At 32.5% G+C, this 18,822-nt stretch overlaps 2 protein-coding genes across 2 annotated transcripts; one reads left to right on the top strand and one right to left on the bottom strand.

Moving 5' to 3' along the window:
- Positions 1-2,940: 2,940 nt before the first annotated feature.
- Positions 2,941-13,427, top strand: LOC108199991 (peroxisomal acyl-coenzyme A oxidase 1). Its single transcript, XM_017368027.2, has 14 exons — positions 2,941-3,329; positions 4,812-4,920; positions 5,030-5,091; positions 5,321-5,530; positions 5,795-5,882; positions 6,188-6,350; positions 7,403-7,601; positions 7,807-8,004; positions 9,305-9,436; positions 9,778-9,898; positions 10,174-10,284; positions 10,536-10,605; positions 12,664-12,847; positions 12,939-13,427. Exons 1-14 carry the CDS (start codon positions 3,192-3,194, stop codon positions 13,146-13,148), a joined length of 1,995 nt encoding a protein of 664 aa, XP_017223516.1. The 5' UTR covers positions 2,941-3,191; the 3' UTR covers positions 13,149-13,427.
- A 3,539-nt stretch (positions 13,428-16,966) lies between these two features.
- On the bottom strand, positions 16,967-18,822 carry LOC108198963 (berberine bridge enzyme-like D-2). Its single transcript, XM_017366734.2, has one exon. The coding sequence runs from the start codon at positions 18,690-18,692 to the stop codon at positions 17,049-17,051; it is 1,644 nt and encodes a 547-aa protein (XP_017222223.1). The 5' UTR covers positions 18,693-18,822; the 3' UTR covers positions 16,967-17,048.

Below are 18,822 nucleotides of genomic sequence, written 5' to 3'. Positions count from 1 at the left end.
TGTGTGTGTGTATATATATATATATATATTTATATTCGCGGGATATGCTATATGTAAATTAGTGATATGTTATATACAAATTAGTGATTTCTGTAGTTAAAGATGGTGATAAAAATCTGTCCAGAAACTGGTTTTTAGTTTTTAGGCTAATTTGGTTTCTATTGGAGTAGGACTCTATATACATATATATAGGGGTGGGTTCTGGTACAAATTTACAAACTTACAAATTTTCTGTGTTCAACACATATATAATTTGAGTTCAACATTTTTTTAACATATTTTGTTGAATATCGATTAAAATAGTGGTGGAGAAGTACATAAACTAATTTTTAAATGTAAGAATTAAGGTAAATGTGTTATATAACTAATATTTATGTTTCTAGACCCTATCCAAACCCTAGAGGTATAGTTTAAACATCTTTTTAGATATATTCAACACAATGATAATTAGTGTTCTACACCCGATGTTGAACCCCAGTAATTAATGTGTTGAATGTACGATTTATTTATGCGTTATTTTTAAAAATTGTGATGTTTTTTCAAGAATTTTCAACATGGATACTTTTAATAACTAAGGATTAACACCATGGAAGAATAAAAAAAAGTTTGTAAGTTTGTAACTTAAAAAAGTTTTTATTTGATCCTATCCCTATATATATATATATATATATATGGCATTGCTCATAACAGAACACCCTTAAAAGAAGAACAAAGAAGAACACTTTGGAATCGAACATAGAATCTCATCTAAAACTTGAATTAAATTCTAATTTTAAGCTAATTAACCATTTATTATGAATAATAATAGTATCTAGCATGTTTAACAACAATTATGGATTAAAAATAACATGATTCTATGTGATATTAATCATGTAAAGAATATATACATGATTCTATTCTGGATTCTATAATATTTCATATTAATAATTTGGATAAATTTGGATGTTAGATTTCATATATTAAGTTTAGTTAGTGCTTAACTATGTAATTATAATCATAACAAATCATTTTTTATGAAAGAAAAAGTGTTATGATAGTGTTCTGTGTTGTTCTTTTTTTAAAGTGTTCTGTGTGGAGTGCAACCCTATATATATATATATATATATATATATATATATATATATATATATGTATGTATATATCTATGTATATATATATGTATATATATATATCTATGTATATATATATATATGTATATATATATATATGTATATTAGGGTAGAGCATGGGCCGGTTCGGCTCGGTTCCGGGATAAAACCGGAACCGCAACCATATATCCTCGGTTTTTAAAATCGAAAACCGCAACCGCCGGTTCGGATTCTGTTTCGGTTTCGGTTTTAAAAATCCCGGTTCGGTTATAAGCGGCTCGGTTTCGGTTACAAAACCGACAACTATAAAATTAAAAAATAATATACAAACGAGACAAATTTATGTGCATAATCCATAGATAAAAATTAATACAGTGGCGAATTTGAAGTTTCAACACCAAATAACAAGAGCACATTCTCTGTTTAAACTTCTACAAATGAGAATCAGCAGACAGAATCAAAGACAAAAAAAAAACAGAAGCTTGCCAAATGAACATACTGAATGACCATTAATTCAACTGATATTTATCTAGACCATTTAATCACACTGCATAAGTGCATATACATAAATGGAACTAAAAACATAAGTGCTAGCCTGCTTGGTATATAAACTAAAAGTTACAGACTTGTTTTGATAGAAATATTCGAATAGATTTTTAAATTTTTAAATATGATATACATTATATATTTATTAACATATTATATATAATATTTATTATTTAATTATTATTTTAATAATCGGTTCGGTTCGGTTTTTATCGGTTCGGTTGGAAGGTATAACCGGAACCGAACCATTTCAATCGGATCGGTTTTTAGTTTTTCGGTTTCGGTTTCGGTTCGGTTATTTTCGGATCGGTTTTCTCCGGTTTTTCTCGGTTTCGGTTCGGTTTCGATTTTAAATCGGTTTTTTGCTCAGCCCTAATGTATATATATATATATATATATATATATATATATATATATATATATGTATGCTTGTGTGTATATATATTTTTTTGACAATGCAGGCTTATATGCCTTATAAATTAATATTTGTCCTAATACAAATATCCTCGGTCTCACTTAATCAATTACGAGCCTATTATTCCCTCCGTTTCAATTTACATGTCCACTTATAAAAATAAAATTGTTTAAAATTAGTTGTCCACTTCAACTTTCAATGCAAAATTATATTTCCAAAGTCAATTCTACTCCACATTACTCCTTATTTATATTTCTTAGATCAACCTCATACCACGTGTTATGGTCATTTAATACAATGAATTTGTGAACATCCACTTTTCTTAAACTATGTGATATTTTGAAAGTGGACATGTAATTTGAAACCAACGGGTAAAATCCTCAGATCCTACTCAGCCCCACTTGACTTTCAACAAAGCTACCACTCATCAGCCCCACTTGACTTTCAACAAAGCTACCACTCAATCCCCCATGGACTTCTCGTTGCATTTGTTTCTGATTCATTTCTATTTTATTAATTTCTATCATGAGATATAAAATTTTATATAAATATATTATTAATAATCAGATATATTTTATTTTTTCAGTTCGATTCCAACCTGGTCGGAAAATCAATTTCAATTTTAATTTAATTCTAATTGATTCAGTTTCTTCCAATTTTAAATCTAATTGACTTTTCCCGAATTAGCATACTGAAATCTATTCCGAAATTGTTCAAACTACCCGACATCTCTCATGTTTAAATAAATCACCATCTCCGTTTGTGGAGACACGTAGACACATGTAGTTGGAGATTGACAAACTCGTGATAAATATAAAAAAGGACATTTAACCGTCCGGGCCTAGATCCTCTGATACCCGTACATCCTCTTTTTGGGCCCAGCCGGCGATACATACAATTCAACAACCCTGTCCGAAACTTAAATTAGTATTAACCATTATTTTATTCATCAAAACTACTGCGACTAGAACAACTCATTTCTAACACATTTAAAACTACCCCAACTCAAAACTACCACACGGAGAGACCCACATTCTGTTACATACATACACATTCTGTTACATACATAAGTCGTGTCTATATAATATTCAAACAATTGTAGTTAAGTTTGAGCTAGTTTGAGTTTGTAATTCAAGTAAGAAATGGAAGGAGTTGATTACTTGGGTGATGAGAGGAGGAAAGCTGAGTTTGATGTGGATGAAATGAAGATTGTTTGGGCTGGTTCCAAGCACGCTTTCGATCTCACTGATCGTATGTCCAAGATGGTGGCCAGTGATCCTGTAATATATCTCTATATATCTCAATCTTCTTTGTTTCGTAATTGTTGAATGTGTTTGTTTGTGATTGTGATTTACTTGATTTATATGCTTTTGAAATTTTTTGGGTTGACTTGGTAGTGTTATTTGAGTGGTGAAGTTTTGTCGGGAATTAGATAATCTTTTGTTGCTATGTTGTGACATGATCGAAAAATGTTGTAAAAATTGTCATATGACCTTTGTGTGATTAATTGGATAAGTGGAAATTAGGCTGAATACTAATAGGATACGGGGCATGTTTGACCCCCTTATTTCTGATTTATTTTGGCAAAAAATTCCACATTTACATAGTACTTTTAAGTATCGAGTATTTAACAAGTGTTTGACATTCCTGCAGAAATAAGTCACTTATTATGAGAAAAATGTATACATTACGTACTTTTATCGGAAATAAGTGACTTATTGAAAATTTAAGATAAGCCAAACGAGCTCATTGTATGAAGACCAATATTTATTTGGAGATATGGGAGATGAGATATGTTCGGGTAGAATATTGCAAAACATATATCGTTCTGACTGTGGTCTTCGTAGAAATTTTCTCTATATAAGTATGATATATATATTTATTAGCCAATGTAAACTTAATATGTTTTATATTTAATTTGATTAATTTATTCTTCTATATTTAGGAAATTATTGTCAAATTAGAAGCGTGGTATATAATAAATATCCGACTCTTTGACACATGTATGTCCAATAACAATATAGTAGATATTAAAACATTTTGTTAGATAATTCTAGTCTAAGACAAACAATGTCTAGTAATATGACTAGTATTGTGTAGTAAACAAAACAGCGCTTATTTTGAAAAAAAAGCATAAATATCAAAAACATTAAATTATCTGATTGTGTCATCATTCTACTATCATCTTTTTTCAGAATATTTTGAAAAGCTACTATCCTTCTTAAATCCCAAAATACGTGGATAGTTCAATTTTAATTCTGTGATATACCATTTCAATATCTTACTCATTCAATTCACACCATTATTATTTAGCAAATGGTCTTAAAATGATCAACTTAATCCCCCAAGACTATGTCAAACAGTGAAACTATTTAGAATAATTACAGGTGCCTTTGGTTTTTTTTCATTAACATGACTACTCTAGATAGCCCGGTATAGTGCTAAATTGCTATATCTGACCTCAGCAATCAATATTTATCCAGTACTAGGCACTTTAAGAATAAATATACTCTTAAAATTTAAAAAACATATTTTTCTTGGCTTGCTATCGTATAGGACTATCAGTTGTTAGTTGGTACTATAGGAGACCACTACATCAGATAGGTCTTAGGATTTGATATAGCAATTTTAAAGCAACTTGTAGAATGTCGCTTCAAATAAATCTTATCAAATTGTAAGGTCACTTTAACTGCCAAACACATTTTGTGTTTTTTCTAATTATTTTTTTGTCTACTGCTTGATATCTCTTGTAATGGATTTAGGTTTTTCGGAAGGATAATAGGACTATGCTTGACAGAAAGGCCTTGTTCAAGAGCACCCTTGAAAAATCAGCTCATGCATTCAAGAGGGTCGATGAACTTAATCTAACTTGTAGGTCTTTGATCAAGGTTCTTAATTATGTAATAATCCCAGAAGAGTTGACTTATGATTTGCAGTTGCGGTTTTTATTTCTTACGCGGTTATAATTGTTATATTGTAGATGAAGAGGCAACTAAGCTAAGATTTTTCATCGACGAGCCCACTTACACAGATCTTCATTGGGTAAATTCTATTCTCTGTTTTAACTGGTTCTGCTTATGGTAATGTATAGATTAACTGTAAAAATTAATTTGTGTCTGTTAATTGGCACAAGGAGCTGGTTTGTTTCACTCTGGACTGGCAACTATCATTGTTTCTGAATTGTTTCAATTCATATAAAGAGAGAACAGAACCCACTCCATTAAGTCTCTGACTGTGGCTCATTCAAACGCTTTTTTCTCTATCCTGGCAGGGAATGTTTGTTCCTGCTATAAGAGGACAAGGTACTGAGGAACAACAAGAAAAGTGGTTAAAGCTTGCCGAGAAAATGCAAATTATCGGTTGCTATGCACAAACTGAACTTGGTCATGGATCCAATGTACAAGGTCTTGAAACCACTGCCACATTTGATTCCACAACGGATGAGTTTGTAATTCACAGTCCAACACTTACATCAAGCAAAGTGAGTATTATGTTTTCTGATAGTATCTCCTTTCTGGACACTTCTCAGATAGCAAAGCTTGTCCATCACTTGTAGTCCTAGTTCATAGGAAAAAAACTAGAGCCTATTTTAAAAATACTACTGATACTTTTTCAGAAAGAAAGAAAGAATAATACTATTTGGTATTTAAACTTTCTAAATGTGAAACTTGGTAAACTTTCAATTTTGCTCTATTAATATATCTTAAACTTTCACTTATGTCCCTAATTTAATTTATTTTAACAGTGGTGGCCTGGAGGTTTGGGTAAAGTATCGACACATGCTGTTGTTTATGCTCGTCTTATAATTGAGGGTCAAGACCATGGGGTACATGGTAATCACAATCAACTCTTTCTCATCTTTTTCTGGATATTGTTCAAGCAAATACACTCTCCATTACCTTTTATCAGTCCTTGTAGGCTTTTGTTTTGATTCCATAATAGAAGTTGTTTTACTTTACACTGAATGTCCCTATTTTGATTATCTGTGTGTGTGTGTGGACACACATATACATATACTACTTTCTTCCTGTTTAATCAACTACAAGGCTATAAGATTAATATTTTAACAACACTAGTAATGTTTTAGTTTATAAATTAGCAAAACTAGTATGACATTGCATCCGCAAATACTCTGAAGGTTTTATTGTCCAACTGCGGAGCTTAGAGGACCACTTACCTCTTCCGGGCATAACTGTTGGTGATATTGGTACGAAATTTGGCAATGGAGGATACAACACAATGGACAATGGTGTGTTAAGATTTGATCACGTGCGTATACCTAGAAACCAAATGTTGATGCGGTATGTTAAAAAATCTATGCAACACCACTTCGAATCTATTTTCTTTCTTGTGTAGTTGTTTTAATGTTATGCCATTGTCTTTTTTTAAGTTATATGAAATTCAGCCCCATTATTGTTGTTCCCCAAGCATGTGTAGACAATAAATTTATTGAACTCTATCTGGCTTAAACTTAAATTCGTGGTTGCTTGAGTACTTGTCGGAACACTAGTTACTATTGCGTTCTTATTTTCTGAGGAAGTGATCAGGAAACTTGAAAGAAAGACTATGATCTTCATATTTTTCAGCAAGTGGTCAGGTAAACTTAAAAGAAATACTAGTTGACAAATCGAATTCATGGGTTTGAATCTGAGAAGCTGCTAAAACTTGTCAGCTTTGGGGTTGATTTTTTTTTGTTACAGCCTTCAGGCAATATCCTATAGTGCTCTGACGAGACCATATTCATTGCGTCAGTTCTGTGCTTAATCGGACAAAGGAAAACATGGCCTGCTATTTAGAAAGCTGACATAGGTTCTACCAAAGTGTTTCCCTTGGCAGGCACAAGCAATTTCACATGTCTGGTTCCCTGTGTCTAGCCATATAACAATCTCTAGAGCAAAGACATAACAATTAGAGTCTCTAGAGTCTATTCTTGAACACTATCTGATCAACTGGATATAACAGGGAAACTTTTTTAATTGATACAAGAAGTATTTTGGGTGGAAGAGGAACACATGCAAGATGGGGGCCTAATTTTACTCTTTCTATTCCATTATGTTTTGGTCAAGTTCTTACATTCCTGCTATACAAGAATATATTGTTATTTATCTGCATATTGTCATGCAACTAAGTTGTCGACCACAATTGTATACTGTATATGTTATTTGTCTGCATATTGTCATGCACGTAAGATCTCAACCACAATTGTATACCGCATATGTCTAAACTATAAATTACAAAGCGGTGTTTTTGTAGTGTGTGTTCTGCTGGATTCTATTCTTGAGCTATGGCACTATAGTTATACACACACACACATAAATATGATCGTTATTCTAATATTATTTGAATTATTCAGAGTCTTGCAGGTTTCAAGAGAAGGAAAATGTACATATTCTGATGTTCCTCGCCAGCTTATATATGGGACTATGGTATATGTCCGGCAAAATATTGTAACAGATGCTTCAATTGCTTTATCTAGGGCAGTTACTGTTGCTACAAGATACAGTTGTGTTCGCAGACAATTTGGTTCACAGAATGGTGGGATGGAGACTCAGGTAATTAAAATCTGAATTAAGCCTTAAAGAATTCCCACTGTTCTTTTCAAACTGTCCACTGTTTAATAATGTTGAATATTCATTATTTTTCTTTTGTGGTTGGTGTTGCCATGAAATGATTAAAAGGCATGTAATTTGATTCCTGGAGATGCTCAAAAGCATTTTCTTCAATTATCTAAATGCTTTTCCATTGTTCCTTTACTAGGTCATTGATTACAAAACACAGCAGAACAGGCTTTTCCCTTTGCTGGCTTCGGCTTATGCATTCAGATTTGTTTCTGAATGGTTAAAATGGTTGTATGGTGATGTGACAGCCAGATTGAATGCCAATGACTTCTCAATGTTGCCAGAGGCACATGCATGTACTGCCGGGCTCAAGTCTTTGACCACATCTGCCACTGCCGTAAGTCACTACTTCCACTTTCTACCGCCATCTTCCTTGTCAAACAATTTTTATTCTTTGCCAAGTGTGTTTATGGTGGCATGGACCTTGAAAGGCTTGTCATATCATTCTGAATAAAAGTCTATTGTGTTGATCAGCTGCCAGTATTTACATGTCAAATTGTAGTTATCAGTTTAAAGTGTCACTGTCGAATGTGCTAATTAGCTTGTCATTTGAGAGTCGATATTTTGTGTTCTTTATGACTCTTTTCCCTGGGTGCTGTGTTAGTTCATTTTGAGATATAGTGGGAAAAGAATTGTACCAATTGTACATATCATACGCAGCTTCTTGACTCTGTAAAATATACAAAGTCCATTTATATATTCAAATTTTTGTTGCATTAATAACAATCACCCATACATGGGATTCTGTTGACAGGTATCCTGACCATCTTTGATTTCAGAATGAATGGAAAATGTAGAACAAATTCCTAAGCATCATTTTTTTTTCTTATAAAACAACTGAGTTTTACTAAAATTAAAAACTTTAATGATTATATTTACTTCTTATACTTGATACGTCTTTTGTAGAACAAAAGATCCGTATGGAAAACGAAATTTAGAGTTTTCATTTTATATTAAATTTGTCCAGAACTATCAAGAACAACTAAACATGTCATTAGACTTTTTTATAGTAGTGAGCTGGAGTTATGTCCTGCCTCTGTCACAGCTGGATCTGATTATTGTTAGTGGACAAGGTTTCCTATTAGTAATTTTCTATAGATATTTTTCATTTTTTTTGCCTACAGCCTTGTATAGATTTGCCTAAGTTTGGGATGTGTGAATACATTGTTTTGCTTCTCGACAGTTATGCTTATTTTAGATTTTGTATACCAAAAAAATGCAAAAGTATTTCATTTTACGTCTCGACCTAGGAAGTAAAGTTCCCCTAAATTTAGAACATTCATGCAGACATACTTGACATAGAAAAAAAAACGTGTAACTATGGGAAAGGATTAATTTAGCGGTTGGCTATATATTAAATTATACTCACAGAGAGAAAGGTTCTTATGTTTTAGAACTGACTTACTATATGTTTGTGTGTCCAATGTTGCATAATTAAGAACCCCTTTAGTTTTGCGTATTGAGTATCGCGTGTACGACAATGTTGTTGGATAACTGGATGCAACTTTTATACCAGAGGCTCAACATTTAAATTTCTGCAACTTTATTACCTCATTTGAATGTTTACCTCTGGTTGTCTAAAGTTGGATAAAAGCTACATCACCTTTGTTTTATAATCATTATTTAATTTTGTTCAGGATGCTATTGAAGAATGTCGAAAATTGTGTGGGGGCCATGGCTACCTATGTAGTAGTGGCCTTCCTGAATTGTTCGCGATGTATGTACCTGCATGTACATATGAAGGAGACAATGTGGTGCTGCTTTTACAGGTACTTATATAAATTTATAAATTATATTATATTCTGCTTGCATAATTTTGTTGTAAGAGACCGCTATATTACATTTAATTTAACCATCGTATACTAATTGCATCTTATATTCTCTTAAGCAATATGTAAATTGTATTGCTTCTTGTTTCCTTGGTTCAGTAATCAGTACATATAGTACCTAACGTCCTTGTCTTTTAGGTTGTTCACTTGTTTCTCATTATTGTATCACTTTAATTGGTAGACGAATTCGAGCATACTACTAACAGTCATCTGCTTGACTGTATCTACTATCTATTGGGCCTATTGGGAAGTATCATGTACTGACAAATCTCCTTTTGTAGGTTGCGAGGTTTCTTGTGAAGACTGTATCTCAGTTGGGATCTGGAAAACAGCCAGTGGGAACAACTGCTTATATGGGGCGAGCAGAACATTTGATGCAATGTCGTTCTAACGTTGAAAGAGGTAGGAGGCCTTTTATTTACTAAGTGCAGTTTGATGCTCTCTAGTTGCCGTGCATTGCAAACTGGAAGCTTGTTAAATATTGTTTAAATGAAATGATAATGTTTATATATACGAATGTTAGTAATCTACTGTCCATGCTTTTGAACGAGGAGAATGTATGTCAGACTTTTTTGTGATTTCAAGTGTTATGATACTAGCATGGTAATCAACCCAATAATGTCAGTCTGCAGTTTATAATAGTATACACCAATCGTCTAAGTTTGCATTATATGCAGCTGAAGATTGGCTAAATCCCAGTGCAATTCTAGAGGCATTTGAGGCTAGGGCGTTCAGAATGGTTGTTTCCTGTGCTCAGAGTTTGCGCAATTTCCCAAGCCCCGAAGAAGGTGACGTAATGTTTATGAAGTTAGGGCTTTAAATGTTTCTAGTCTCTGTTTATGATAGAACAGCAGTATGCAAGGTCATGAAAAGTTCTTATGAATTGTGAATAGTGGGGATACAGTTGGCAACTTTCATAGTCTTCTAGATTGATTTGCTGAAGTATCTGGCCTGCATTTATGGTCCAATTTTAAGAGTCTGAGTATTGAAGATATTGCTACAAACATGCTTGCTTATACATTTGTTCCATTAAATTTAGGATTTGCGGAGCTGTCAGCAGATTTAGCCGAGGTGGCAATTGCTCACTGCCAGTTGATTGTAGTTTCCAAGTAAGCATATCTGCTCCCTTTTTTTCAAAGCGATTTATTGTCAATAAAACTACACTGCCTTAAATTTAAAATGTTCTGATATTCTACTTGACAGATAAATGCAATATTTATTTTTAACTTTTTTCAAAATAAATGCCAGATATGCTTGAACGTATCAGTTATGGAAACATAATGTTAATTACAATTTGACTCTCCAACTGACTTCTAAAATCTGATACCTTATTGAGTAGAAGATATGCAATATAAAACACACAGAATGGTCTTTGCATCTGATGAGTTGTAGTCAGTACATGTATAAGACCTCTCCTTGAAAATAAGCCCAACTAGTTTTATGGAAAACAGTCATAAAATTCTCAAGCAGTGATGCAGGAGAGATCGCAGAATTTGTTATATATGAATAGAAAAGGATAGAACTTGGGTGGATGAACCGCAGAACACCCGCTGCCCAAGGGTTTCTTAACCGCAGAAGGGAGAAATCAGAAAAGTCACTGATAGGAGCCCATGAAAAGACTCAAACCAATATTGATATCAAAATCACTTATATTAGTCAAGTCTAAATATTGTGGGGTTTTAAATTGTTTATATAGAGAATAGAGACCTCAATCATGACCTGATAGAGTATGGCACATACACAATTAGGCTTATTAATAATAACTATTTATATAATAATCTACTAGCCCTACATGTATAATTAAATAAATAAATAAATACTCTAATTTCCAAGCACTATAAAACTATTTGCGAATAAAAAATAAAAAAAATCCTTTATTTTTTTCTCCCGTCCCCCATTAACCACTCTCCTCAATAACTTTGCTCTTTAATGTTAAATGTTTCCTAAAGTAATCAGCTAATAATTTGTGTAAGTCGTTTGGCTTTGACCATAGGCATCACCCGCCTCCTGTCTATTATAGTTGGGAATGTGGAGAACTCCAACAAAATATAACTAATGGATTGAAGTGCGTACTGTTTTACTAATTACAGTACTATTAAAATTCATTAGTATTTTTCTAAGCTAAACAATCAATATAACTTTTTATTATCCTCTAATTTTTATCTTTGCTACTTATATATGTTTGTGGGATGACAGTCCCAATACAACCATGTCAGGAATAACAATCCTTGCAAATAAGCGTGGCCTTGGTATAATGTTCATACAATTACTATGGTTTTCACAGTGAAATGAATAAGGACATCAAATAGTTCACAGGAGGCACATACAAATTTTAGATATTATCAGATAGGATGTTGGGAACTTATGTGGACCGATGTGTAGCAAAATACTTGTAAACATAAAAGAATTAATTGTAATAAAAAGTGAGTCATGTAGGATTCTCATCTCGAGACAAAAAAAATGGTGTGCGCCTGGTGTAGATTACTCACCGTGTGTTACTGTGTTCCAGAAAAAGAGACTCAGTTGCAAAAGGAGTTTGTTATAATTGGTATTGGTAAAGATGGCAAACTGTCTTCAGTTATATACTACTCCTTCTTTTTTTTTATATGACACTTTGACTTTTGGCACTCTTTAAGTGCTTTGACCGGGTAATTATAAAATTTTATTTGTAAAATTTTCTTTTTTCTGAATAAAATTATGTAATCAAAGTTTTAATTCATAAAAAAAATCAAATAAAAAGAATATTTATTTTACTATCCGATCAACCAACCTAAACATGTGTGCCAAAATTGAAAGCGTCATTTGAAAAAACAGAGGGAGTAATATTATAATTGTCATGCCATGAACATAGATAAATTCATAGTATGTATAACTTTGCATAGCAACCTTTTATTTTCAATAGCAAGTTATACAGAAAGGGGAGCTGCACAAGTAAACAATGGCCAGTATAAAATAAAAAAGGGGTACGTCACTTTTAAATTTACCCGAGGTCCAACCTGAAGAAGCTTAAACATTTATTACCTAATAATTAGAATATTATCAGCTCTTTGGACTTTCACCTGAGATGTAAATTGGATGTAGTGGAAGGTGTTATTTTAATGCGCCTGTATTTTTGTTGATTGTATAATATTGTCATATTTTTTACTATTTTCATTGTCATTATGCAGATTCATTGATAAATTGAAACAAGAAATTCCTGGAAAGGGGGTCAAACAGCAACTTAAAAATCTCTGTAATATCTACGCACTGTCTCTTCTTCACAAGCACCAGGGTGAATTTCTCGCTACCAGCAGTATCACAGCCGAGCAGGCTTCACTTGCAAATACTCAACTTAGAAATTTATATTCCCAGGTTGCTATTTTATAATGAGACATATTGTTGTATTTTGTTTCTACAATCTTTTTCGGGTTCAGAATTCTTAGTATCCATGTTTTTTCATTAGGTCCGGCCAAATGCTGTTGCACTAGTAGACTCATTCAACTACACAGACCACTACCTTGGTTCAATCCTTGGCCGTTATGATGGAAATGTCTATCCAAAGCTTTACGAGGCAGCATGGAAGGATCCGCTGAATGAATCTGTTGTGACCGATGGTTATGTTGAATACATTAAGCCTTTGCTCAAGGGGAAGTTACACTTGTCTAGGCTCTGAAAGAAGACCCAAAAAGCAAACTTTTCAAATTTGGTTAGTCCATTAAGTTATTCCCTTGTCCTAATGCAATAGAGAACACTATTCTTCTCCATAAAAATTTAGAATTCCTCGCATTTTGTTCTTCAAGGAATAAGGCAAAGAACGAGTGAGTACTGTAGTGGCCAATTCTTCATCTGAGATTCAGGAATAGATTGTTCGGTATTATCCATATTGTCAACTAGGCTTAATTTACTCTTTTGTTGCTTGTCTATGAGTTTTATAACTTTACTCTTTTATTCATTTCGAAGGGCAAAATATAATACTAAAATTTGAATTCTTGTAATTTAATTATAAGTTCTGTTTTTGGTAAATATAATGGAGTATAACAATTATAGTCCACTTCAAACTCATACCTGGCATTTGGTTTTAAAAAATAAAATTTCAAACACATACCTTAAACTTCCAAAATATGGATTCCTGAAACCTAATAGCAGAGATGGATATGAAATGGAGGTATGAGAATCAATTTTATTTTTGATTTTTGTCTCTATTTAAGTAATTAATTTTTAATGTTTAATACAGGAATAATAAATGATAAAAAATATACAATAATAATAATTTTATTAATATGTTCAATTGATATAAATTAATAACCTTTTTTAAAAAAAAATGAATATATTGATTCCAGCATTCTGTCAAATACATGACATGAGATATGATACTATAAACTCATCTCACCTTACCTGATTTCTTATTTCAACTCCATGTCACTCCGTGAATCAAACCACTTCTTAGAGTTTCAAAACTTAATCTAGTCAGTTTGGAAATTAGTGGAATCTTAAATCCTGGACTTCAAAAATTAACATCATTTGGTAAGAAAATGATTGTTCTTAATGTCTTTGTTAGGCAAATATAAAATATGTGTTTACAAGTCATGGATAATTGAAAAAGCTTATGTGGTTAGCATTCCATATTATTTTGTTGTTGTGGATAATTTGAATAGATAATAGTCATTTACAAATTCTTCTGCACATTACTTTTCCCATGGTGCAAGTAACTGTCTTTTTTTTTTTTAACTTCATGCAAGTCATTATCAAAATTTAAGTTGCGAAATATTCGCAATTTAGATGGTAATGGTTTTGTCAACTAATAACTGTTTCACATTGATGCTACTGAGTAGCATTCGTTCTGCTTCTATTTACTTGATCATTCAATGATTTGAGGGCAGTTGTGCTTTAGTATGTGGCTTGTGACATGCTGATGTATTGATACTTGATTGTTATTTGTGTGTGAGACTAGGTGAGAATAATCTCTTAGATAATTTTTAGAGACGTTTTTTCGAATCTGAAATTTTTTAGATAAAAAGGTCTAAATATTACAATTTAGAGTTGAAATGCCCTAAATATTACGTCCCGAAAAATATGACCCTGATACCACATTAAAATACTAAATCGTGTGGCATTAAGTATGATGTAGTGTTTTTTTTATATAAATTTAGACTTCCAAGATTAGATAAAATAATGTTCTCTTATCTAAAAAGGCCAACACGTGAAATTTATTGGCCGAAGGACAAATTTCTCGAATCTGATAAATTTTTTTGCTAGAGGCTCCCTTGCAAAACTAACCAGTTTGAACGTAAAATTTTCAAAACTAACCAACCTACGTTCAACTTTTCAGAACTAACCAGTCTAATTCAATATAAGTCGGGCCCCGAGCGACCTGTGCTGCAGGGTGGGGGAGGGGGGGAGCCGGTACAATCGATTCAAGCAACTAAATCACATAAAATTGATTCTACTTTCACCGCCGCGCAGCAATCTGACTTTATTATAACAGCGGGTGTGTTTCACGCTCCTCATTTTGGCTTATATATATACTTGTTTTACGAATTTTACAAATATTAAATATTCAAATTATATTTACAAATAGGGTAAACATAATAAACAAAATTGAAAAAATAATATTTGTAAAAAAAGAAAATATTTGAAAAATAATATTGTTATAATCAAAATATACAAATACTATTGTTATAATCGGAATTTACAAATATTATTGCTATAATCGGAATTTACAAATATTCGAATTTTTTTTACAAATATTATTATTTAATATTTACAAATATTAAATATTCGAATTATATTTACATATAGGGTAAATATAATAATAAACGAAATCGATAAAAAGGAGAAAATATTTGTAAAATAATATTGTTATAATCGGAATTTACAAATATTATTGTTATAATCAGAATTTACAAAAATTATTGTTGTAATCGGAATTTACAAATATTCGAATTTTTTTTTACAAATATTAAATAATCGAATTATATTTACAAATATTAAATAATCGAATTATATTTACAAATAGGGTAAACATAATAAACGAAATCGGAAAAAAAAAGAGAAAATATTTGTAAAATAATATTATTATAATCGAAATTTACAAATATTATTGTTATAATCAGAATTTACAAAAATTATTGTTGTAATCGGAATTTACAAATATTCGAATTCTTTTTTACAAATATTAAATAATCGAATTATATTTACAAATAGGGTTAACATAATAAACGAAATCGGAAAAAAAAAGAGAAAATATTTGTAAAATAATATTGTTATAATCGAAATTTACAAATATTATTGTTATAATCCGAATTTATAAAAATTATTGTTGTAATCGGAATTTACAAATATTCGGATTCTTTTTTACAAATATTAAATAATTGAATTATATTTACAAATATTAAATAATCGAATTATATTTACAAATAGGGTAAACATAATAAACGAAATCGGAAAAAAAAGAATAAAATATTTGTAAAATAATATTGTTATAATCGGAATTTACAAATATTATTGTTATAATCGGAATTTACAAATATTATTGTTATAATATTTACAAATATTTGTAAAATAATATAAGTAATAATCAGAATTTTCTAAAAATAGTCGAATTTAATGAAAAATAGAAATGAAAATATTTTTAAAATAAGAAAAAAGTAATAAAAGAGCTCAAGAATTTATATAAAACTTGATTTTATGCCTTCGCTGATCTATAAGATGTGGTGTTTTATAATTTTATCCAGAATGTTTGATCATTACACGGGTCGCGAATGCTAGGGGCGATCCTAGCCCCTCAGCCATAAACAGCACCGGTCGCCTGTGCTAGGGGCGACATACTCTTCTCTCCCCCAATCAGTTGAGGTCGCCCGAGTTCTTTGGAATTAGGATGGTTAGTTTTAAAAAGTTGAACGTAGGCTGGTTAGTTTTGAAAATTTTACGTTCAAACTGGTTAGTTTTGCAAGGGAGCCAGGGATAAAAGGTCTGCAAACTTCTCATAAAATTGTTCCGAATGAAATCAACAAGAACCATAAATTAAGAGGGGTGTATTGGATTTGGATTTTAAAGCATTTTTTTGCATTCATGAAATCCGAGGGTATTCGATTGGGATTATTTGAAATCCATTAAAATCTTGAGGTATTCAATTGGGATTTTAAATTATGCTACAAAATCTGATGGTATTCAATTGGGATTTTAAATTATGCTTTAAAATCCGATGGTATTCAATTGGGATTGTTTAAAATCCATTAAAATCTGATGGTATTCAAATGCTGATGGATTTTTTTTCATTTCATAAAATGATGGATTTTGTGGCATTCTTCAGTGTATTTTAAGTTTTTTGAAATCCCACCAAATTCAATGGGATTTTGAAGCATTGTATATAAATCCTATCAACTCTGCGACATTTCATCAAGAATCCGCACAAAATCAAAATCTCATACAATCCATTAAAATCCATAGACTAAAAACAATGCATTAAAATCCCAATCGAATACACCCCCGTAAAGCAATAGCATGATCACTTTCAAATCTTGTATGATTTTTTGAGGGTATTGGCATAGAATAATAACTCAGAGTTCTTTGCTCATACATCATCTTTAAACTTAACCACAGTAGACATTGGAGGAATGCCTTGTTGATTTCTGAACACATTGTTGGGATCAATGGTTGTCTTGGCTTGAACCAATCTATTGTAATTCTTTAAGAAGTATTTTTCTCCCCACACTCGAGCTCTTTCCACAGCGTCAGAGAGGGTAGCAGTATTAGTACTGATCAGTTCAAACGCTCCAAGATCAAGGTCTATGTAGTTAACATATGCAGCCCTTGGCCCTGATGAAACGTATGGTTCCATGGAGTCGTAGAATCCTTGTATCCATTCTATATACTCTGTGCTTTTACTGTTGTCAGCTTCTTTCCATTCGACAAGATACTGAATTGTAAAAAGGTTACCTTTTCTGTGAGGAAAAGCAATTGATTGACTGTTTATTCTGTTCATGATTCCACCATAAGGGTCTAGTATGACATACCCTTTTGGTTGTTTTTCCAGTATGCGTAGAGCTTCTTTGATTCCAGAAGTTGGTATTGGAGTTCGGACGTAATCTGATTTGGCCTTAAAGTATCCCTTGCTTTCCAGATACCTGTTCTTTAGGTCCGAAACAGAGCTTCCATCATCCAAACCAGAGAAATAGACAACTGATTCAATCCAACTCATTTCTTTGCAATCGGCTTCTGTAATTCCCAGTTCTGGAAATTGCTTGCTAATGATTGACAAAGCTCGGGTCTTAGGACCTAAATAAAACCCTTTGAATGTTGCTGATATTCCTATTTTGCCTTTCATTTGTGGCAGTCCAGCACCAACAAAACACGATAGATAAAATTCATCATCTAGCTTTGGTGCTACGTGTTGCCATTTGTCCACAAGGTTGGTCACTTGAAGGTCTGTACCAGGCCTAGACACTGTGAAAGCTGTAACAGTTTTAGGCACTCTTGATAACTTGATCTTCCAGGCATAGACGATACCCCAAATTCCTCCTCCTCCGCCTCTAATAGCCCAAAATACATCTTCCCCCAGCGCCTCCCTGTCCAACAAACGGCCTTCTGCATCTACCAAAAGCACATCCACCACATTGTCAGCTGCAAGCCCATATTTTCTTGATAATAAACCAAATCCACCACCAGCAATGTGGCCACCGCTCCCCACAGTTGGGCATGATCCTGCTGGAAATCCACGAACATCACTCGACTCAGCAATAGCATAGTAAGTCTGGCCAAGTGTTGCACCACCTTCCACCCATGCAAAGTCTGGTCTAGAATCAACTGTGACTCTGTCTAAATTCATCATGTCGATGATAACAAAAGCACTTCCATCAGTGGCCACAGACGAAGTGCCTTCGTAGCTGTGACCCCCACACCTTATTCTGATTTCAAGATTGCTTAATCTGCAGCAGAAAACACTGCTGGCAAGCTCTTCTTTGGTCTCTGGCAATATTATGGCCACTGGCTTAGGCACTGAAGTAGCTGAAAACCGAAGATTTTGTATGGAGAAATTCAGGAGATCAAAGTAGATATTGGAACTACCATTATTCGGGTTCGAATATATTGTGAAGTTGCTAATTCTTTGTTGAATTAGGCAGGAAGCAATGTTGAGGTTTGTGCCATCATCACATAAACAAGGAACAAAAAAGAATACAAAGAAGATGAAAATCAAGAACTTGGAAACTGAAGACATCTTTAAGTCTATTTCTGTCAGAGTCTAGTGAGTTCATGTCGAAGATAGGATATTCAAGAAGTGTGTATATATATGACAAATTTTGGTATAAAGGTGTATGTTGTGGACAAACAAATGTTTGGAATAAAAT

This window comes from Daucus carota, chromosome 8 (assembly GCF_001625215.2).
Source record: "Daucus carota subsp. sativus chromosome 8, DH1 v3.0, whole genome shotgun sequence".
Taxonomy (NCBI): domain Eukaryota; kingdom Viridiplantae; phylum Streptophyta; class Magnoliopsida; order Apiales; family Apiaceae; genus Daucus; species Daucus carota.
Note: the sequence above shows the minus strand (reverse complement) of the source record. Positions and strands in the feature narration are given on the sequence as shown.